General features: G+C 32.3%; 1 protein-coding gene across 1 annotated transcript in view; it reads right to left on the bottom strand.

Moving 5' to 3' along the window:
* Positions 1-397: 397 nt before the first annotated feature.
* The window catches only part of LOC124355129 (exosome RNA helicase MTR4), a 29,598-nt gene continuing 5,477 nt past the window's right edge, over positions 398-24,518 (bottom strand). Inside the window, exons 4-17 of the mRNA XM_046806092.1 lie at positions 23,744-23,918; positions 23,392-23,481; positions 22,829-23,053; positions 19,675-19,921; positions 17,411-17,542; positions 15,292-15,452; positions 14,855-15,131; positions 10,602-10,774; positions 8,491-8,820; positions 5,919-6,107; positions 5,057-5,220; positions 2,396-2,558; positions 1,686-1,848; positions 398-663 (exon numbers count right to left, since the gene is read on the bottom strand). Coding sequence (XP_046662048.1) covers positions 506-663; positions 1,686-1,848; positions 2,396-2,558; positions 5,057-5,220; positions 5,919-6,107; positions 8,491-8,820; positions 10,602-10,774; positions 14,855-15,131; positions 15,292-15,452; positions 17,411-17,542; positions 19,675-19,921; positions 22,829-23,053; positions 23,392-23,481; positions 23,744-23,918 — 2,647 coding nt within the window. The 3' untranslated portion in view covers positions 398-505. The remainder of the gene's footprint in view (positions 664-1,685; positions 1,849-2,395; positions 2,559-5,056; positions 5,221-5,918; positions 6,108-8,490; positions 8,821-10,601; positions 10,775-14,854; positions 15,132-15,291; positions 15,453-17,410; positions 17,543-19,674; positions 19,922-22,828; positions 23,054-23,391; positions 23,482-23,743; positions 23,919-24,518) is intronic.

Raw genomic sequence — 24,518 nt, 5'->3', positions numbered from 1 at the left:
CACTGGCAATATGAGAACATGCTCATGCTGAAGAAATCAAGATGTAACACTCACAAAAGGCATTTTTTTAGTCAAACAGTATGATATGCATGCTGTAGTAATTATAAACTAATCGTACAAAGTTTTAGCTAAGTAACTTTCTGTTTTTAAATACATTTATAACTGTATTAAAATTTAATTTTTATACCTGGAATTTTGGATAACCACATTCCAGACAATCGTGTCCTAGTGTAATATGTTATAGAGCTATCTGAAAGTAATTTATTTACACACACTCTCTCTCTCTCTCGACCTCTCTCTATTCTTGTATGCTTGAAGTAATAGAGATAGTGACACAATGTCGGTGTAATCACCAACAATGAGTTTACAACTAAGTGTGAATTAATAAAAAACAATGTAAAAACCATTATTAATTTAATGTTTAACATTTATACTTCTTTGAGTCTTTGATTCTGTAAAAATTAAAATTCACTTATTCACCGATACAATGTGTCTTCATTACTATTTATAAGTATAAACTGGCTGCAAACACAATGTCCCTCTTCATGAGTTTGATGGCCTCACTGAATTTGTTTTCCAAATCTGTATTTCCAATGTTTTTGGATGCTTGAACTAGTTGTCTCAGAATCTCTTCTAGTCTTCTCATACATCGAATTATGCTACCTGCAAGCAATCAAAAGCATTAATTGTAGTGTATTTGAAAACACATGTTTCATTTCTGGTTAGTGGTAGCCAAAAATAATTTCAATATAAAATTTAATCAACATTGAAAAACATTTAAAATTTAACCAACCTAAAATCTGAACCATAAAGGCAGGTATAGGTATAACCAGTGTTTCATATGTTAGCGTAAATTAAAAGAATTGTGGTTTTGCTGGTTTTAATTAGGAGTTTAATAACTGAATATTCAGTTATACTTTTCAATTGACAAATCATAATAAGAATCTCAGAGTGAAAGGACCATTAGACTAAAAGAGAATCCACAGGAACTCTTTTGACACTTACTTGATCCACTGATTCTGTAAATAACCCACACTGGCATTGACAGCCTATCTGCTTTGGCGTATATTTAAGTAATAGATTCTAAATCTATATATATATATATATATATATATATATATATATATATATATATATATATATATATATAAATGAATGTTTGTGTTTGTCCTTTATGGAATAGTAAACTGTTTGTCCGATCATTATGAAAATTTGTATGTACGTGTATTTTTCTACGTAGAAGGTTTATATGCTATGTCCATTGATGTAACTCGCCACCAGGAGGCGCTACAAAAGATAAAAGTTTTAAAAGTGCCTGCACATTATAAACTGCAATTACGAGACACTTACGTATATTCAATAGCTAAACACTATTTGAAGGCGCTAATTTATTCTGTATATCTGTCTTTAAAATTAACTTCTGGTTGAACTCAAGGCTTGAGTATTGGACCACTTTATAATAAATTACATGTATGTGTACAATGGCTGTAAACATACACGTTTGACAAATTTCCTTGGTCGTGGCAACAAGACAAACTCTACATCGGCATTGGAAATATAATTCGCTTGAACCATAATTGCTCATATACAGGCAAAGCTTACGAAAAGCGAGCGAAGCCGCGGGAAACAGCTAGTGTTGTTATAAAAGCATATAACATACAACCTTAGAAACAAAAGTAACAAACCTTCAAAAATGTCCGTCATTTTACAAATCTCTAGAAATGATGCACCATTGCACCAGCTGTAACATACGTCCATCATGAATGGCTTGAATTGTTCCACATAGGTTTCTTCATCCACAGTCATCTTCGCTTCTACACTGACTCGGGCTATCCTCCTCGCCAGCTCCTAAAAGAAAACACTCTACAGTGCCATTACAGTTGTTATATAAAATCATGAACATTACTAGAAACTACAACTTTAATGTACTGAGCAATAAAAACATAACATCATTTCCCAGCCGATTACATCGTCAACCGTAAATAAGAAGAACTGACTTTAATGTACAACAACGTTTCCATTTCTTTGTCCATTTTAATTTTCCACTGATATTTTTTTTTACATAAAGGTTAATAAGTGATCCAAGCTTTCATCAATTAGTCACTTCTTATGTATTTATTACAAGTTTCAACATCTCAATGCCATGAGTGTATAGGTGTTCCCAGATATTTTACACACCCTGTATACAATACATAAATTATTTATAAAAATCAAGCATGCGGGTTCATGTATCAACACATTATAGACTGACATGTTAGACTCACTGACCGACTTGTCTGTACAAGTTGTAAAATGTCTGATGTTGTCTCACTGCTTCCTATTCAAACGGTTTCAATTAATATAGTTCTATATTGTCACCAGCATTAAGACTACAACCTACATGACAGATTCTCACCTGCATCTGTCTGAGAGGCCCTGCCAGCTCCTCTGACATCCTGGGATTCTCAGAACTCTTCTCATCACAGACAAATGTACTCAGCAGCGCAACACACTGGGGAACTGTAAGGTCGTTAAACACTCCGTTAAAAATTAGCTCCGTCATTAACAATTCTTCACCACTGAAAATATTACAAATGTTTAGAAAATGTAATATACCTAAACAAATGATGTAATGGAAAACAAGTTTTTTAAGAATTCTAAGGCAATTTACAGTAACATTTGTTCTAACAAGTTTTTTGATATCTCATAAGATGATAGCTATACAAAGTTCTGAGAAATATGCAATAACATTGGAGAAAAAAGGATTAAACGCAACAACTCCTGTGATATCTAACTAATTCAAACTAAACTTCAAACAGATATTGTACATAACATGGCTTGCATAAGTTCATTGGACATTAACAACGCATAGAAAGTTTCAGCACAGTGGCTGTTTAAACAAATTAACATTTATTTAAACAAACATTTCATCTCAACTACTTTGCAACATAGAAGAACAATAAAATATTTTTTATAAATGCAAGCAACATTATAAATGTTGTACATTCATTGTTACACATTTTTCATTATATACTCAGATTTCAAGATGACGGCCGTTCAATCGCTGAAACAAGGAATGGTTATCTCAGTTATTATATATCGTAGAGTAAAACAAATAAGTGGTCTAGAGTTCTCAAGTTAACTACATGTTTGTTCTTACATTGTTTTTAGATATATTACATGGTTTCCAGGAGGGATAGGGATGGCTCTTATCACTCGATTCCTATGCCAATATTTTCAGTCACATTACAAAAACAATTAAAGAGGTTGAATGAATTTGGAGCTTGCCTATTATGTTTAGAAATATAATTTCTAACTCATTGTATTGTAATGCGAACTACATCTGATAGTATTACGCAAATTACTGATTGCTAAATCATATTTTAGTTTAAGAAGAACCATTGATAGAAAACCCAATTTTCAATTTATCATACTGTAAATAATAATATTTGTAAATAATATTTTGCACCAGTTCATATATTTTTTAATAATTAGGTTCGTGTATTGCAATGAATCTCCAGTTTTTATTTGCAGGTAATAGCTGATAGGCAACACGCAAATTACCATTTATTTCATAAATTTGTGTATGAAAACCTGTAAAACTAATAACCCAATTAACAAATTATTTTAGTTTTCCAAACAATACTTCACTTGCGGTTTGAAATTTTTTATGTACAAGTGTTAATTTTATAATACCATGGCTATGATTTAAATTTTTTCAAACAATATAGATTTTAAAATACATATCACAAGTATCTTTCCATATCTATAATAAGGCCATCAGCCACCATTTGTTATGGTATCTTTGCCTTTGTTTCTCTTAGCTTACTCTGTTGTATGCCAACCCGTTACGTTAAAATAAAACTGGTTAAATTGTTTGGTGGCATACCTAGAATGAAATGTTTTAATCTTAATTAAATTTTTTTTATATTTAATACAATTGGCTTATATTCTTAGTTACAAATAAAAACAACACAGGAATCGGTATTGGTAACGAATTGAAAATCAAGACCATAAATTTGGTAACGGTACTGGAAATGAAAAAACTTTTTTTATATTGGCCCATCCCTAGTTTAAAAATTGCGGTTGTACAAAGCTTTAAGCAGTACGATAAAATCAAATTATTACAATTTACAAATAAAATTTATAATTGATTATAACTAAACAATGTTCACTTTTTTAGATTACACTTATATACTTATAATTACTTTGATCTTGTTGCAAAGTTTCAAGATGACGGTGTTTCTATATTTTTGCAAGTATTAAAAGTTATTTTAGCCACACATGAAATGTTTCTTCTGATTGTGTTAAAAGAGATATTTTTCTCTAATTTATTTAAATTCTTCCTCTTCCAACTGAATAAAGTCCTCAATCCAAAAGAAATCAATGAAATCCCAACAGTCAAAATAATAATTTCTCTCACTCATAATAGATAATGGGAGCCTCCAGATTAATATTATTTATTAATAACTAGATAAGTACTCACCTTAAAAATCCTTTTTTTTAATGTTTGTGAGACTGGTTTTGAATGATATCAAACCATTTTCAGTCGCAGGGGCCATAAAGAAAGATTTATGTTACGCTCTATCACCCATTTTGAGATCATTGGTTGATTTTAAAATGTACCAAACATCAGTAAATAAACACATAAAAACACATATAAATCATCTAAAATCTATACAAAACAAATAAAACCTATGTATCATCATGATTGACTATCCTAACGTCGAAAACAGACTGTCACTGCTTTATGGAGTTTGGATGTAGACTTCTTTTTTTATATATATATATATGACCAATGTTTTTACAAGTCATCCAATGATCCCAAAACCGATGAACAACTGAACATAACTTTCTATATGTCCTCCGGGCTGAAGATGATTAATGTAACTGGATGATTTATAAACTGGTCTCAAAAACATTACAAACAAGGATTATTTGGGTGAGTCATCATTCAGTTAATCTTTTCTTATTTTCTAAGTCTGATTATAGAAAGAGTAGTTCTACATTTAGTACTACTCTTATCATATTTATTAACTAATAGTTTTTTATCACTTGACAGAAAAATTACACTCACCTGCTCAACTCACAAGCAACTCTGCCTTTCATTTCAATGACATCGTCTGCTGTGCAATAACCCATCCTTCTCAAAACTCTTTTCCGACATTTAAGTTCCTCCATTTGTAAAAGTGACATAGCCTTCTTAAGTTCTGCTTTTGACTGTTTCAGTTCTCTGCCAATCTGTGGTGATTAAATAACTTGTTTTTAATTTTCTAAGTATGTGTTTACAAACACATACGAAGAATTGATTTATAATATTAATTAAAAATACACTTACTTTACTTACTTACTTACTTACTTTAAAACGCTCAACACTTTAACCACCATTGGAATATTTCAGCTCCCCAAACAATTTAATATAGTGTGTTTTATAAACACAACAAAAATAGTAAAATTACATTAAATGCAACGTTATACATAAATTTGTTAAAATCAGAGTATAATTATAGAGTCTGGCCTTATTTATTCAGGTGTCTTCCCTCCAGAAGTTTCCTACAAGTGGCATACAAACTCCCTGCAGTGAGGGACAAAGTATTTTAGATACAAAGCAAAATTAGCCACAACCAATTATCCAAATGTAATATATTTTTACTCATTAAAGAACACGGAAAAATATTTTGTTAGTTAATTTTACTTTTATTCTATTTTTATGGCATTCAAAAAGTTATGCTAGTTAAAGCTTCTGAAAATATCCCATTTTAAAATTTCACTCTACACTTAACTTGTAGTGGTATAAGTAAAAATATGCAATATATCCCAAAACTTGTGCGGATTTCAAAAATAATATAGTATTTATTTTTGTTAAGTGTAAAATATACAAAATTTAGAAAATATTAAACTAAATTAATGTAGCTTGAAACACACTACTAATTGTTTACCTTGACTTTTTCCAAGTATTGTTCATAAACATCTTCTAGACTTTCATTTTCATGCATAGGATGTTCAAATAGCCTTTTCTCGTAAGTGTTTATCAATGACACAATATTCGTGAAAGCATGGTCGTTTATTTTCATGTCTGTTTGAGGATTCAGTAATGGCACTCCATCCGGGAACCGTTTTACAACTTGCTGAAAAAAAAAACACAGATGTTTGTAAATATTTAGTCACTCTTAAAAATTCTCCTTAAAATGTAAAAACCAGACACATTAGTTTAAGAAGTTTTAGAATCCACTACTGAAATGTCAAAGCAACAAATTCAACTTTCAGGAGTTAATAACCTAACCTTACATTGCTCAGAATGAAGTTTTAAATATTTATTACTTTGTAAGATCATTCTTTATGGAATGCATTTTCAACTAATCAATTAATTTGTTTCTGATTCAGTTAAAAAACAAGTTAAGCTCAGCTCATTTGTTAACCTAAACAATTGCTATGGATCCACCACTCTTAAGGAGCCAGGTGCCAAACTCCAATTTTCCAGAGATCACCATGATCTGCTTTCATCATGCTTTTTTTCTCTTTGCTTTGTGCTGCTGTCATGTGGTGGTAATTTGAACTTCTAAGCATCCAACTGCAATATTTTCCTTGTTTACTCAATGTTGTTCTGCCTTGTGCTGTTACTTAGTATTAACCTTTAAGGGTCCATTTGTTCCCCACCGGGTTGACTCACCAGCTCCAAATTAATTTCAACTGAATATGCCTATATTTCAATATTCCATATGTACATGTCATTATAAACCAATAAATTGTAATAAATTTGTTTTTAAGGAAGAACCTGGTACCACTGTTGTAAAAAGTTAAGTAATGCAAAATAAAATATTTATTCATTAATATTTATATTTTTTAAATAAAGTAAAAATATATTTTTGTTCAAATTTTTACTATCAAAAGTGTAAGGTATAAGTAAGGATCATATTATAAGTATGATCATGAGGTATAAGTATCTAGGTATATTTTATAACATATAAGTAACCATCATAACCATCATAGTCATGATCTAAATACCTACATAATTAAGCTCATGGCTTAGGAAACATGTCATTATAAAATAAAAATATATATTGTACTATATATACAATGTATTTGATTCAGTAAAATACCCAAATTTTAGCTTATGGAAGTACGTAGTACTAATTACATTGATAAACTGTAGAAGTAGATTAGTTAGTGTACTATTTTGAAAAAAGTAGGCTATCAGAAACAGATTTTGGCCTACATAAAGTACTTGGTTTCCTTTTTACTTAAAAACTGAATATTATATCAATAAGAGAGTAAAAAACACTAAAAATAAATAAGTTGTTACTATAACAATGGCTTATTTAACTGTACATAAAATTTAACCTGTATTTAGGGACAGTAATCATTTCCACAAGCTGCATTATATAAGCATGGATATACACATATATATAAAACATTCTGAAAGGGGGTGGTTTTGGGCTCTGAGGATCATGTTCCGTGAAGTTATACAGAAATATTCCTTAATCCTTAGCACGCTGTTGACAAATATAACCGCCAATTTTTACTTTGCTAAAAACGCTGTTGACAAATATATTCGCTTTTAAACATTGAGTTTATTATTGGGAGTGAGTAGTTCCCAGTTTTGCTGGTGGAGTGCAGCAGCTGCTGGAGCATAAATCCCTCAATAGAAAAACACAGTAATAGTTGTCCCCGCCTCCCGGTTGTTCTCCAAGCTGCAAAATGGCGGCGCACTACCCATGCCACTGCCTGTTTTGCCAGACACTAGCGCTACTGACAAACTAATTCACCGGTTTAGTTCATTCGCGGTCTGCGAGTGGAACTGTTGTGCGTACGTTGTCAAATTGGTTTTTTGTTATTATATTATATTTTTATAAAATTAATTAATAATTTTTATAATTTACGCAAGGAGACCATTTACATGTGCGAGACATGCACCGCCCGGCCGAACCTGCACCCGGATACGTGTTTCAAGACGTACCACACGTTGACGTTACCTTGAACACCGTGATGGCTAATTTTAGATCTTTTTATATCTAATGTTTTAATGTTTTATTTTAACTATAATATACATACTATACATATAATATAATATTATACACGATAGTAAAATTTCGTTCAACATTTCATTAAATTTTGTGTATTTATATTGTTTTATAAGTTAAATAAACGTATTAAAAAAATTATACTTTTTTTCGTCCCCAAAAGTCTTTTTTATATGGTAACAAACTCAAAAACAACATTAGCGTTGACTTTATGGAAAAAAAGATTTTGAGGTATATGTAGCGTTTGGGTATGGTGCGTCCCAAATTGTCGTTAAAGAGGGGTTAAGTTCTAACATGAGAGCGATTGGAATAGGACGATTTTGTATACAAAATATACCTAAACCTAATAGATTATTATAATTCTTAATGAGTAAGAGGTGAACTGATAGAAATTAGTAATTATATAGAAAATAACTAAGTTACTTTTTTATCTAATTGACCTGAAAAGCTTCACTATTCCAGCAGCAATCCTCTGCATAACTTAACACACCTCTATCGTCTTCAAGACAGACTTCTTCTTGTCGGGCGATGTGAGGTCATCAGGTACGTGTACCCTGAGCGAACTGATCTGACAGATCTGACAATGTTTGACCGGAACCACCTCTATCTCTCCCGGTGAACTGAGCGGGCAGGGCTGTGGCGTGTCCCCCGTGTCATCACCACCACCATTGCCACTACTACGCACGTATAGGAGCGTATGGACATACAACATGGCACTCTCCTTCGCTGGATTCTTGCCACGTTCATTTGCACCTTTTTTTTCAAAGTTCACAACCACTCCCCACTCAAATTCCTCTCCCTCTTCAGTTTCCGCTTTTACCTGAAAACGATAATGTTTGTGAGGGCATTTATTCTAATTACATCACTAAAGAAGTTTCTAACTACAATAGCTTTTCAGAAATACCATATTGTTTACACTGTATGTTTACCATCCTCACATTTTTTGTATTGCACCAAATATGTACGTATTTGTATTAATGTAGTTAACAACTTTACTAAAGTAGTAAAACAATTAACATTTTATAAATTACAGATAATATAGCAAAACATATGTCTAGATTATCTTTTACAAATTTTTACTGAGATACCGATGTGCGGTTTTTACAAATTAATCACAAAAACAAAGAGCAAGTTATACAACAATACATAATTAGTAAAAAATATGTGTGAGCTGAGGGGGGGGGGATATTATATTACAACTTTGTCTGGAAAAAAGAAAAAGAATAAGCAATACAAAAATATTTGTCATTACGAACAAATTTATAAGATAAATTAGGCATAGTTTAAGAACAAACAGGTGATTTCTGTACCTTAATTTTAATAAGAAAATTAATATTATAATTGCTAATTAACAAGTGAATTATGCGACTAATAGGGGAATTATGATTTATACTACATAAACTCAAGAACATTCATACTGAAGTAAAACTTTTGTCTGAATCTTCAGTTTCACAAAAACCTCAAATCCTGTATTTGTATACATTATTAGATAAAATAATTCAGAACAAATTTATAAGATAAATTAGGCATAGTTTAAGAACAAACAGGTGATTTCTGTACCTTAATTTTAAGAAGAAAATTAATATTATAATTGCTAATTAACAAGTGAATTATGCGACTAATAGGGGAATTATGATTTTATACTACATAAACTCAAGAACATTCATACTGAAGTAAAACTTTTGTCTGAATCTTCAGTTTCACAAAAACCTCAAATCCTGTATTTGTATACATTATTAGATAAAATAATTCAGAACAAATTTATAAGATAAATTAGGCATAGTTTTAAGAACAAACAGGTGATTTCTGTACCTTAATTTTAAGAAGAAAATTAATATTATAATTGCTAATTAACAAGTGAATTATGCGACTAATAGGGGAATTATGATTTATACTACATAAACTCAAGAACACCTCATACTGAAGTAAAACTTTTGTCTGAATCTCCAGTTTCACAAAAACCTCAAATCCTTTATTTGTATACATTATTAAATAAAATAATTTAGACAAAAATATAAACATTAACCACAAATTGAATACTAAAAATAACACAAATTATAACTGTAACAATACTCTTAAAGTTTATTTATTTAACCCCATCCAATTATTTTACTCAAAAAACTGTAAAAGAAATTAGAAATAAAATTTGGTATAGAATTTGGTATTAGTGCAGAGATATGATTTTAAAGATTTAAATAATTTCTTAGTTAACTTAACAAATACCATTATTCAAAATTCTTTCCCTAAAGTTAAAATAGCTGAAGGCCATTACCAAACTGATTCAGAAAATATATTCCATGATGTTATTTGATGTAAGTCCTGCCAATAAAGCAAATTAAAGCTAATGGCAAGAAACATTTAGAAGTTAAAGTAGGAAGTCCTACTTTAAAGTTAGGTTCCTGACTTTAGGAAGTCCTTTTCAAGAGTATCCATAGATAAGTTAACATAAGAAGAGGCTGTACACATAATCTTTTGAGCCCAAGTTCATATAGCATGGATTCAAATCCTGTCTTTGATCTAAGTACTGTTTTTCCATTCTGTACTGAACCTTCCCCTTATACATGGGTTAAGAGGTCAAAGAGTATTGCAATTTTAAAATACCTTCACAAGACGTCCAGGCTGCAGGAATGGAATTAAAAACTGAGGACGTGTCAGGTACTCCTGGAATTGTTTGCTGAGATCATTCAGCCGTTCTCTGATGTGATGATACGACACTACCTCACTCTCATTGGGTATCATCACACTATCGTACAGTTCCTGTTGTTCCTGCACCTCTGCAACCATCAGTTCACTGATAATCAACAGACATTATCTTTATCTACAATCACAATATAAAACTGAGTGAGTGTCAGGTACTCCTGGAATTGTTTGCTGAGATCATTCAGCCGTTCTCTGATGTGATGATACGACACTACCTCACTCTCATTGGGTATCATCACACTATCGTACAGTTCCTGTTGTTCCTGCACCTCTGCAACCATCAGTTCACTGATAATCAACAGACATTATCTTTATCTACAATCACAATATAAAACTGAGGACGTGTCAGGTACTCCTGGAATTGTTTGCTGAGATCATTCAGCCGTTCTCTGATGTGATGATACGACACCACCTCACTCTCATTGGGTATCATCACACTATCGTACAGTTCCTGTTGTTCCTGCATCTCTGCAACCATCAGTTCACTGATAATCAACAGACATTATCTTTATCTACAATCACAATATAAAACTGAGTACATGTCAGGTACTCCTGGAATTGTTTGCTGAGATCATTCAGCCGTTCTCTGATGTGATGATACGACACTACCTCACTCTCATTGGGTATCATCACACTATCGTACAGTTCCTGTTGTTCCTGTACCTCTGCAACCATCAGTTCACTGATAATCAACAGACATTATCTTTATCTACAATCACAATATAAAACTGAGTACATGTCAGGTACTCCTGGAATTGTTTGCTGAGATCATTCAGCCGTTCTCTGATGTGATGATACGACACTACCTCACTCTCATTGGGTATCATCACACTATCGTACAGTTCCTGTTGTTCCTGCACCTCTGCAACCATCAGTTCACTGATAATCAACAGACATTATCTTTATCTACAATCACAATATAAAACTGAGTACATGTCAGGTACTCCTGGAATTGTTTGCTGAGATCATTCAGCCGTTCTCTGATGTGATGATACGACACTACCTCACTCTCATTGGGTATCATCACACTATCGTACAGTTCCTGTTATTCCTGCACCTCTGCAACCAACAGTTCACTGATAATCAACAGACATTATCTTTATCTACAATTACAATTATAAAACTGAGTACATGTCAGGTACTCCTGGAATTGTTTGCTGAGATCATTCAGCCGTTCTCTGATGTGATGATACGACACTACCTCACTCTCATTGGGTATCATCACACTATCGTACAGTTCCTGTTGTTCCTGCACCTCTGCAACCATCAGTTCACTGATAATCAACAGACATTATCTTTATCTACAATTACAATATAAAACTGAGTGAGTGTCAGGTACTCCTGGAATTGTTTGCTGAGATCATTCAGCCGTTCTCTGATGTGATGATACGACACTACCTCACTCTCATTGGGTATCATCACACTATCGTACAGTTCCTGTTGTTCCTGCACCTCTGCAACCATCAGTTCACTGATAATCAACAGACATTATCTTTATCTACAATTACAATATAAAACTGAGTGAGTGTCAGGTACTCCTGGAATTGTTTACTTGAGATCATTCAGCCGTTCTCTGATGTAATGGTTACGACACTACCTCACTCTCACTTGGAATCATCACAGTATCTACAATCATAATGTATAATATGCTTTTATAATTCTTCAAATAACCACCACATGGCTTGAAATGTGGATTAGTAATGATCTAGAATTCCAAATAAATATCTTAAAAGGTGTTCTTTAAAAATAACTATTGCTGCTGCAATAGAACAAGGAACACATTTTTTTGGGTGAAAAACACTTAGGCAACTAACGATGGCCAAGAGATGATGGTCAAGTTTTGTTATTCCTCTACTAATTCAAAATAGTCCATAATTTTACACTATGCAGGAAAAGTCTAGAGTTTTCATAAAATACAATTATTAACCCATCAATGTGATTGAAGTTACTTAAAATCTTATTATGTAACCACCTAGTGGTTTTATCTTGCGACTAATTCTTAAATTATTTTGACAAAGTAACATTACAGAATGTTGAAGAAAAACAAGAAACACAAGATCATACTGTTTTGTTGTAGTTGTTTCATGTAGCTAAATACTAACAATATTCAATATGATTCCGTCAGCTGATTGGAGTTATGACCGTGTGAGTACTCAAAGTAGCGAGGTAACGAGATTTGTTACACAACTGTATGAGATAATAAGAACACCGAGCTTCATCTAGATTACACTGAATTTCTGCTGGGTAAACCAGACAGTTGTTTCATAGCCTAAGTGTCTATGATGTTGAAACAATGTAACATGGAACTGCTCATTGTGTTGCCAAGAGTATGTTTTGAATACCGATATTAAGGTAAGTACTAAGTTGTATTGCCAAGGTACTTTTCTGTTACAAGCTTTCTGGATTACTTAGATGGACAAAGAATTTAGATTCTATAAGTCAAATCTATGGCAGTGTCAGATCTCAGGTGCTACACTAAGCGGAAGGTGAAATGGAGCTAAACTCAACATTCGCACTGAATCAACTCTTTCCACGATAGCTGTATCATGGTATATGTCTCATTTTAAACCTGTCATTAATATGCATCCTAACATTTTTTTTTGTAATGTGTATACTTCTTTTTTTATTATTTAATATTTAAATAATAAAGAAAAAATTTTAATTTTTTATGAATAACTGATAAAAATATTTAAATAACTGAAAAAGGTTTGGATGCATACTCATTACATATTTATAATTATTAGACTCCTCCTAAAATTCTACAACCAAAATTAAGGGGTAAAAGTGTCCGAATTTTTAGTGTTCTTACAGGGACTAAAATCAAAATGGCCATCAATAACAACAGGCTCTTAACCATTTTGGACAACAGTCCTCCTCAACCCCCTTGAGTTTATAAACCAAAATTACTACATAAGTGTTCCTGACAACGCTTCATGAATGGATGTGGAAAGTAGGAATGATTCAAATACCATGAGATGGTTCCACTTTGACAACGGTTTCGGATCGCAACCGTTGTCTGATTTTGTTTGCAATCTCGATGTATACAACTGGTGTCATTGCACTGCAACTGTTCAAACTGAGACTAGACTCAAGATGGTCATCAATAATCATTACCTACAGTAAAAACAAATTGCTGTTATTGTTCAAGAGTGATTCACTATGTTAACCAATGTGGAGCTGTTGTTATATTAGTAATGATTGCTTATTTTGCAAGTGTGTTACCTAAAGCATTCTAAATAATTACAACACATTACTCAATACTCATTATTTGTGTTTTTTTTCACATACATTATTGTTTACATTTAGTAGCTTTATATATAACATGAAGTATTTAAAAAAACAATTATTATTAACAGCAATGACTTATTATTTAAAGCACATCGGCCTAAAACAAAACACATTATGTTATGATAATGGGTTAAAATAACAAATAAACCTATTGGTTTACCTTTATTGATTTAGTACTTTGTTTATTTAGGCTTCCTTCGTTTTAATGGGATTAGCAACTAATTCACCCACTACTGTAACCAGCTTTTAGAACTGTTGAGTACTAGACGGTACAATAAGTTCCACTTCAACTTTTTGTCGAGCAGTTTCAAAACACAACTATTTTTTTAGATGATTCCTATTACTGGAAAAGCTGTGCAACGTTGAGAGACTATGGAAGTTTACTGCTGCAGAGAACTGCTTCTTTCCCTCAGTTGTAATCTGTCACTTTGTGGAGCAGTTACAGCACAACAGTTCTTTGAAACTGTTGCGGAGGATTCACATGCCTAGTGGAAAATGGCTTTATTTTGAAAAATCATTTTTATGTACTTTACCAGGACGATAAGGGTTCACTACATATTGTCATCAGTATCTTTTTTGCAAAATAACACATCCCTGTCTTGAACCATCCAAATCTACTACTTTGATTTAATTTCTCTTTCATTTGTTCTAAATTAGCCATCAGTTCTTAAAGCAATGAGATTTAATCTGTGTAAGCTGTTTAAAAATAATTTGGTGCTACCAGTTTAGACTACTGAAACCCATCTTTTGGGATTACAGTCTCAAGTAATAGTCCTCATCTTTTGTATATTAAACCATACCAGAGACATATTACGACTCCAGAATCAGAGCTTCAATAAAAGTGAAAACTCCAATGTAGAACTTACTCTGATGCAGTTGTGGAATTGCAGCCTGATTCTGAAATTGGAAGAAAGATCTTTCCAGCATATACTCCGGGTTTATCTCTTCCACCCTGAGAAGGTTGAGCACCATGTTATATGTGAGGTGGAAGGCAGAATTGATAGGATCGGCCTTTCCTTGTATGATTTCTCGGCCTTCTTGAGGACTTACTTTCTCATCAATCATCAGTATGACAATCCCCTTGTCATCCAACCCTCTCCGCCCTGCACGTCCTGACATCTGGATATATTCTCCCGATGTCACCTAAAAACCATTTAAGATAATTTTTTCAATTACTTCTTTAAGTTTAAGAGTACTCATAGTATAACTGCCAAGATGCTAGAGGAAAGGATTGTTACACCGTATTTTCTACATAGTATGCTATTTCAACAAAGTTTAAAGTATACAAAAAGTTGTAACTTACAAATCTGAAGTCTTTTCCATCAAACTTCCGGGCTCCTGTGAACATCACAGTACGAGCTGGCATGTTTAAGCCCATTGCAAAAGTTTCAGTGGCAAATAGTGCTTTTATCAATCCTTCAGCAAACAATATCTCAATAGTTTCCTTCAATATTGGAAGTAGACCTGGAACAAAACAGCGTTTACAAACAAGTATTCCTTCAAACACATGTTACACTTTTTATAAGAGGTTTGTTAGTTCAAATTTAGCTGTCAACTATGTGTGTGAACGTGTTAGTGGTCTATTTTTAGACAGCTCATCAAGACTTTAAGCCTTATAAGCTAACATTTTAAGAATAAAAATTAGCTAAAAATAAAAAAATATACTACTGTAAAGTAACTAAAATTTTATTTCAAGTGGCCTTTCCTTAAATATAGGTAAACTAAGTATAAGTGTGTAAATATTTGTAATTTTCAACTGAATAAAAATATGATGTATTATTTTTTTCAGTACAAGATGAAAATTAGTTGTATAAACTAGTTTAAGCTTAATTACTACATAGTGGGGTTTTGCAAGTTGATAAAAAGAATTATTTAAAATAATCCAAACTTTGAACAATAGTAACTATCCAGTCAGTCTTATCTCCGGATATCCTATTACTCATTAGATATTCAGACAGGTATTTTAAAACACTTATTCATATTTTTAAGGTTTATTATTCAATTTTTTAATATTTTTCCTTAAATATGTTCACACTGATTGTTACATTCACGCATACTTTCAGTTTAGATTCAGGGTACAACTACAAAAGCAATAAAATCTCCAGTAATAAAATCTCTAGTTTTTTAATATCAAGAAGTAAAAGGAACTCAGAAACAGAACCACAATAACAGTGAGAAAACTGGTATTTCTAAAATAAACACATTCATATTTTTAAGGTTTATTATTCAATTTTTTAATATTTTTCCTTAAATATGTTCACACTGATTGTTACATTCACGCATGCTTTCAGTTTAGATTCAGGGTACAACTACAAAAGCAATAAAATCTCCAGTAATAAAATCTCTAGTTTTTTAATATCAAGAAGTAAAAGGAACTCAGAAACAGAACCACAATAACAGTGAGAAAACTGGTATTTCTAAAATAAACACTTATTCATATTTTTAAGGTTTATTATTCAATTTTTTAATATTTTTCCTTAAATATGTTCACACTGATTGTTACATTCACGCATGCTTTCAGTTTAGATTCAGGGTACAACTACAAAAGCAATAAAATCTCAAGTAATAAAATCTCTAGTTTTTTAATATTAAAAAGTAACAGGAACTCAGAAACAGAACCACAATAACAGTGAGAAAACTGGTATTTCTAAAATAATGTGATCTGATTCCCCTATTGGAAGCATTGGATGGACCGGTGGATCATTCAAATTACTTAGCTATTGAAAAGTGGCTGATGGATTATATCAACTTACACAACAACCTAAAATTCAGTCAAGTTATTGTACCATGGTTTTGGGTTAAATGCTAGTTTAGCTAAACATGATGTAAATATTTGAAATGTGGCTAGCATATTATGCAACCTTACACAACATAAAATGAATCTAAATCTAACATTCATTCATATTATTCGTTCCAAAGGTGAAAGGTGAATCCCAAAAATTTCTATTAAAAAAACCTCTATGGTTGCTCTTATACCTGTGGACAGGACTCAACGATGAATGAGATTCACAAGAACTTAAAACTTGAACAGCTATGGCAAAAACTAATACATTTGACATGTTCGTTACGTGTAGCAGTTACATGTGCTTATAAAACTGAATACACCAGGACAAATTTTAAGGGAGAACAGTTCAGCTCTAATTACATATGTTTAATGCCATCAACAATTATAAAAAACAGCTGGTCTGTTTTAACCAGTTGCCACATTATTTTTCTGTGTAAATTTTTTTTTATAATTAGCCTATAATTTTGTTGTTGTACAATACATTTCAATATTTGATTGATGTTAGAGTACTGTTTAGTAATGTAGACTGTGACAACTCCAAATGAATGATTTTCAAATTAATTTACACCAAGCCAGTGTAGAGACAGATTTTTTCAATCTGCCTAAGGTAGAGTTTAGTATTAAACTATAAAATTACCTCCATGATGTATGCCTATGCCTCTTCTAAGCAAGGGCTTCACATTCTCCACTTGAGGCAGAGTACGATCTTGCTCTGACAACACATCCATGGCATTGTTGAACACCTCATCTACCAATTTCTTTTCTTCCACTGGAAAAATCCACAGGCAATACTAAAATTTGTGGGTAATAGTGATACGAGGGTCGTCCAGAAAGTAAAGAACGTTTTGTTATAAGTCAATAAAAACAAAAGATAAGAGCATGAAAATTTATTTATAAATACTTATAAACTTACTCTATTTTTCTACAAAATCGCCGGAACTGTCAAGGCACTTGTTGTAGCGTGGCACCAGTTTTTCTATACCGACGTTATACTGTTCTGCCGCCAAGGAATGAAGCCACGTTTTTACTCCTTCTTTGAGGTCTTCGTCACCCAAAAAGTTTTTTTCCGCCTAAAAACACTTTCAACTTTGGAAACAAGTGATAGTCACTCGGAGCCAGATCTGGACTATACGGAGGGTGTCCGAAGATTTGCCATTTGAAAGAATTGAGTTCTGCTTTGGTTCGTGCACTGCAATGAGGCCGAGCATTGTCGTGGATCAGCACCACTTTCGACGACAGCATTCCGCGTCGTTTGTTCTGAATAGCGCGGCGAAGCCGATGCAAGGTCTCGATGTAGGCCTCTGAGTTGATTGTTTCGCCTCTCGGCATGAACGATTAGGCCTTTTCGGTCCCAAAAAACTGTTGCCATCAATTTCCTGGTGTTCAAATTTGGTTTTTCTTTCCTGTTTTTTGTTGGTGAATTCGAGTGATGCCATTCCATTGACTGGAGCTTTGTCACTGTGAACTGCCTTAATTTGCCTATAAATTTCAATAGGTCGAACATTCTGTGCATTCAGAAACCATATCACACTACGCAGTTCACACTTGGCGGGATTTTCAATTAACGCCGCCATTTTAAACTTTCACAGGAGACGCAAACATGACCTCACGGTACCGCTACTCAGCTCACACTGAGGCAGAAGGTGTGGCTAACGAACAAGCTATCTACCGCGGTGGTGGGTGAACTGCGCCGCCCGTGATGCGCAATCGTTCTTTACTTTCTGGACGACCCTCGTAATTTAATGTTCTTTTTTTCTAAATGAAACAAGACTTAACAATGTGTATAAATAAACATGGCTGTATCAGAATGAAAGCATGGCACATTATAATTAATAACTCATTGATTTCTAGGCTGAGATATTAGATGTGTAGAGATTGAAATGTATCTTCTAAAACTATCTACATTTACATGCTACACCACAAATTAAGTATGATGTGTACTTTGATTGAAAATTCTGATTGGTTTAAATTAGTAATGAGGAATTCCAGAATTTTTAACTCTCAAATCTGATTCAGAATCTTAAAAATTCGATACTTAAATTTCGAATCCTGATAGCTATTTTGTAACTTAAGTATGATTTGAAAAAAATCATCAGATATCCAATATCTATTATTCTTAAACCTTTAAAGACTGTCTGATAACACAAAGTAACTTAAGAGTACCAATTTATTGTAAAGAGATATGCAGAGGTTTGGAAAAATAGTTATTTTTTTAAGAACAAAGTCATATCTCCTACCTTCCACTTTAGTTTGATAGATCATAATGTAGCTTCCAGAATATATGTTTTTTAATCTTAAAACATATCAGTATAAATGTGTGTTACTATTAAATGTATTTTTAATTAAAAATGTTTGAAAAATTTTAAACCACTCCTAGTTATGGCAAAAATGTAAATATACATAATATATTTTACACAGGAAATATGTATTCAAGTACAAGAATTGTGAAATGAAAAAAAGTTATAGCTACTGACATTGTGCATACACTCATGACATTATTATTTACAAAAGTACAAAAAAAAACGTTTTATTTATCAGTAACTTGTGTACTGTTGATCAGCTGATAATTACTGACACATAGGTCTTCGCAGATTCAAATGTCAAATCCCGCCAATTGATTCTCAAATCAGAATCTTTATTAAAAATTCAGTGGATTTGAAATTTGACTTCGACTCATTAGTAGTTTAAATCAAGCATGTAAAGACTAAATATATGTAGATTGAATATTCCAACTGTCCAATACTTGCATGATTTGGTTTCTACTAAAACATAACTATTTTCATTTTTCTTAAAAGATCATTCTTTTTAGTACTAATTGAATTAAGATTGCATCAAGGGCATCGTATTTAATTCACACATAATCTATAACATAAAAATAATCTATTTATTACGTTTACTCACAAGTGTTGAAATCCAGTTTGGCCATCTGCATTGCGTACAATTCACAATCCTTTTTACTAAAAGAGAAGATAATAACGGGAGCAAAATTTCTTTCCATGATCATTTTTACAATTTTAAAACAATTTGTGTCTCCTCCAGTTTTACTACCACCTTTTCTGCCTCGCAGTTGTTTGTCCCCTTTTGCCAGATCTCCAGCATTAGCTAACACTGCCATTGCTTGGTTGAAGTTGTCTTCCTTGAAGTTTCCCTAAAAAACATGAATTTCGTATGAAAATTTACCACCTACAATTATATACAGAATTTCAACCAAGATGGTTTTGGTTATAAATATAGTAAAATACATTTCTTAAATCGAATTTTCTTCATTATACTTCATATTTACACCAATCTAAAATCTTACAAAGCTTCAAAAAAATTAACAAAGAAATTATTGAGGACGATGTACACAAAAGGAACCTGACACTACAGTCTCAAACAATTCTCAAATTAAGTTTGAAGAGGAGTTACAGGAACTTGATTCTGACTTCATATTAAAATGATACCATCAATATTTATTACTAAATAAGTCAATATTCCTAGTATACAAGAGTGTATAAAATATACACGTGACTGATTTCTTAACAAATTTGAACTTTTTTCGTTAAAATTATGAATATATATTATTTTTCTACATATTCTCTCACTTAGAAATAAATATTCATCCTCGGTTTGGAAGCTTTAATATTCCATCATTGTAAAAACTCCTCGAACTTTCTCTGTCCTTGAAGCAAAAACACCTCCACTGCTTCATTGTCCTTGAAACGCTGGTCTCCACGTGCTTCTTATAGTGCAGTCATTGAAGCATTATTGGTCCGAATTTTTATACTGTGAACCGAATTGCATACAATTTTGGAATTAGGTCCATCTTACCCTTAACTTCAAAAGTGAAAATGATTTGAACTCCGCAACCACCCTGGGGGTGGTTGCCACCCCTTCTCGGGGGTGAATTGTTTTTTCTTCTAAATAACCTCGGATATCGATAGAAGGCCTAATTTTAAGCAAAAAATCATCTATACAGTTTTTCGAAAAATCCAATAATTTTCAAGTTATTGGCAATTTCAAATTCGCATTTTTTTCACGTTTTTCATCGGTTTTTTGCAAATATCTCCAAAAATATACGTTTTATTGAAAATATTATAAATAATAAAATTGTAGCAGGTAAATAAATAAACAATTTGGGTATTTATAAAGTATTCTAAGTGCAATATTAAGCTAGATATTAAAGATCAAAGCAGTTTTTTATTGTGTCTGAAATTTAATCGATGTGGTCAATGCCATCTAGCGGCGAGCAGATGCATTTTAGGCATTATAATAAAAAAGGGTTTTGTAGTGCTTGAAATAAGCTTTAAAATGAGCACTATTAAAAGTCTTTTTGCACGTAAAATAAGTGAGCTGTATTGCAAATAAGAGGAGCATCTAATGTTTTTTCTTTTAAATCAATGGGTTTCATAAGTGCCATTTCCACCAAAATTAAAACTAATCGTATTCCGCCTAGAACTAACTTTATTATGAAGAGTTTGATAGATTTTATCAGTTTGCTTCAGGATACATATTTTTCAAAAAAAGTTACGATTAAAAAAAATTCAAATTAAAAAGAAAACCATCTTTTTTCATAATATCTCCAAAATGACGACATATACGTATAAAAGTGTAAGAATGAAAAATTTAGGTATTTTTCTGACAAACAATTTGGGTTTTTTGTTTTTTCTGTCAAACAAAAATTGACGGAGATATGATTGTTTAAAGAGCACGTGGCAGCGCAATCACAGCCTCTCTTAAGCCCTTTAACCCTTCACCGTTTGAGAAAAAGGTTTTTTTACTACATATTGCAATGAAGGATGTTGTAGCTCTCTTAATTACCATTACAATGGTTTTTTATAAATTGTGATAGCATGAAAATTGAAGGAGTTATGGTCCAAAAACTTATCATATTTTTTTCTACTTAGTAACCGAAAATTTTGGAGTGTGAATATCTGGAGCAATGTGAAAGTACGCAGTATAATAGAGACCCAAAACTATTGTAATGTGTACATATATACATAATATGGCTCACATATTTTTGAAACGTAGGCATGAATACATACCAACGTTCTTATATGTATATATAACACATTTGAGTGAATTTTATATAATTTGTAAATAATTTATTCAATAAATGGTAATTTTTTACTCTAAATTAAATAATTTTTAAATATATAATCATATATATTTACTGTTTTAATTTAGGGGTAGTTTTAAGGGTAGAAAAGCTTAAGAACATGATAATCATTTTGAGAGTGTGGAATAATATTTAAATCCTTTTTATTTTACAAAAATTTTTTTTTAATTTTTTATGAAGGGGTAGTTTTCAAGGGTTGAAAGGGGGTTAAAAATTTGATAATTATTATAGAGAATATAAAATATTACTTATTCTATACTTACATCTTTTTATGTCATACCAAAGTATTTTTTTGTGATTTTTTCAATTTAGGGGTTGTTTGCAAAGCTTGTAAGATTTTCAAGGGGTTGAAAATGATTTTAATATGAGGTAATTGTGTTAGAAAGCACTTTACAATTTCACCACTTACTATTATACATGTTTTCTAGCGATAAAATGGCTCAATTTCAATTTTCCCATTAAGGGGTTGTTTACACCCCTTAAAAATAATAGGCGGAGTTCAGATCATTTTCACTTTTGAAGTTAAGGGGAAGATGAGCCTAATTCCAAAATTTCATGCAAATCGGTTCACAGTAAAAAAATTCGGAGGTAAGACCGTATTTTTCTATTCAATGACTGCACTATTAGAGGGAATCAAAAAGAAGTCTGCGTTATAGATTGGATGTTTCATTGTTCCCCATCCTAATGCAACCAATTTTTGCTTCGTAGCATTAACAGCACGTGGTTTGGAGTTATCATACAGAAGAATGTCACTTCTGGCCAACTGCCGTTTCCTTTTCCTTCAAAATGATAATTTTGGTAGTAACTGAGTTTATGGTGTGGGAAATATGAAGTTGACCACAAACAATACTGCTTCCAACCGCTCATCTGACAATTTCACAGCACAACCTGAGGTTGGAAAATTGCCCTAATTTGTAACATTTGAATAAAAATAATGAATTGAAAAAAGTATCTGACCTTCTCGTCTACTATGAGGTGGATACCCTCACCGCCAGCAGGGAACAGGAAGTGTTGTAATGGCACAGGCCTGTAGTCCGTATAAACGACGTGGCAGGGTTGGTGGTGCAGGTGACATACCCACTCGCAGAACTGTCTAGCATTGGGTATCGTGGCTGAAAGAAACACATAGTGTACGTTGTCTGGCAGCAGGATTAACGTCTCCTCCCAAACCACTCCTCTCTCCTGTTAACACCACATATATTTCCAAATAACAACAAAGAACTAAACACAAGTTAATTTTTTAAATATTCATAAAGCAACTTCATTTTCAAAACATTGATCTCTTAATCTTGAAACGTTACAATCTTTACAACTCATAAACTTAGCGCCATCCATATTTAACTAGCTGAAATCATTAGGTTAGGCTAGGACCTAGAAACAGTTTGTCAGTATCTCGGAGGCCGCTACATTTCTATGATAAATTTGTCACCACGCTATGGTGGTAAAATTACTTATATTAAAACTAAATAAAACTAGAATTATTGAAATACTATATTATTAGAATGCACATTAGTTCTTACTTTGTCTCTCATATAATGGATCTCATCAAATATGACCCAACCGACTTCCCTCATGACTTCTGACCCTCTGTAGAGCATATTTCTCAAAATCTGAAAAACATAGGCACGATTAATTTTGACATTATTTATTAATCAGAAATTCTTTATTAGAAGTGAAAGATTACAAGTAGTAATTAAGATCAGTCAGTTTACTTTAATTTATTTTATTGAGTCTCAAAGTGACTTCAAACCAAACATGTTACAATTAATTATATTTTTCAGAAATATAATTAATTGCCTGGATTCCTTCCCTCAAGGGGGTACTCACCGGACACCCTCGAAATCACCTTCTGAATCCTATTACCCACATTACCTCTGTTGTCATGATGAGACAGCTGGCAGTCGGATTGATTGTGACATCCCCTGTAACCAGTCCCACGTCATGGAATTCTTCATAGAACTCTCTGTATTTCTGATTGCTGAGAGCCTTGATTGGAGTAGTATATATCACCCGTTGTTTTTCTTTCAGAGATCGTGCTATAGCATACCTGCAAGTATCCATAGAACCATATAACAATTCCAATTATTTTCAACTTCCGATATACTAATTAAAATACTTGCAGAGACATTAGTATTTTTTTAAATTACCAGATTATTGTAAATTCAAGTCAATTTTCTTCACCACAGGTTATAGAACACTGAATAATGTGAATACAGACCTAGAGACTATATCAGAATCACTTCAGTAAATTTTAAACATACAAACATCGCACTACTTTCATAGGTGAAATAAATGGCATTTTCATTGGGAAAGCTGATGTCCACATGCTTTAAGATGTCTGACTTTGGATCTGAATTAGTGATAACGTTGCGTAGGTTCAAATCCTGTCCATGACCGTAGCACCTGTTATGATTACCATTGACCTTGTACTTCATAAACCTTCAGCTGCTTATTTTGTTTGATAAAATCTCGCACAACTCAGTGGTTGAAATCCAGCATGATATATATGAAAAAACTGTCCTACTTTTAATCAGTGTAACACAACATAATAATAGTCATAAATATTTCTGACAATACATGCTGTGTATTATATTCAAAAACACTTAATCTCTAAAAATTATTTAGTCAGAAAAAGTATTATGAGATT

Source organism: Homalodisca vitripennis, chromosome 2, assembly GCF_021130785.1.
Source record: "Homalodisca vitripennis isolate AUS2020 chromosome 2, UT_GWSS_2.1, whole genome shotgun sequence".
Taxonomy (NCBI): domain Eukaryota; kingdom Metazoa; phylum Arthropoda; class Insecta; order Hemiptera; family Cicadellidae; genus Homalodisca; species Homalodisca vitripennis.
Note: the sequence above shows the minus strand (reverse complement) of the source record. Positions and strands in the feature narration are given on the sequence as shown.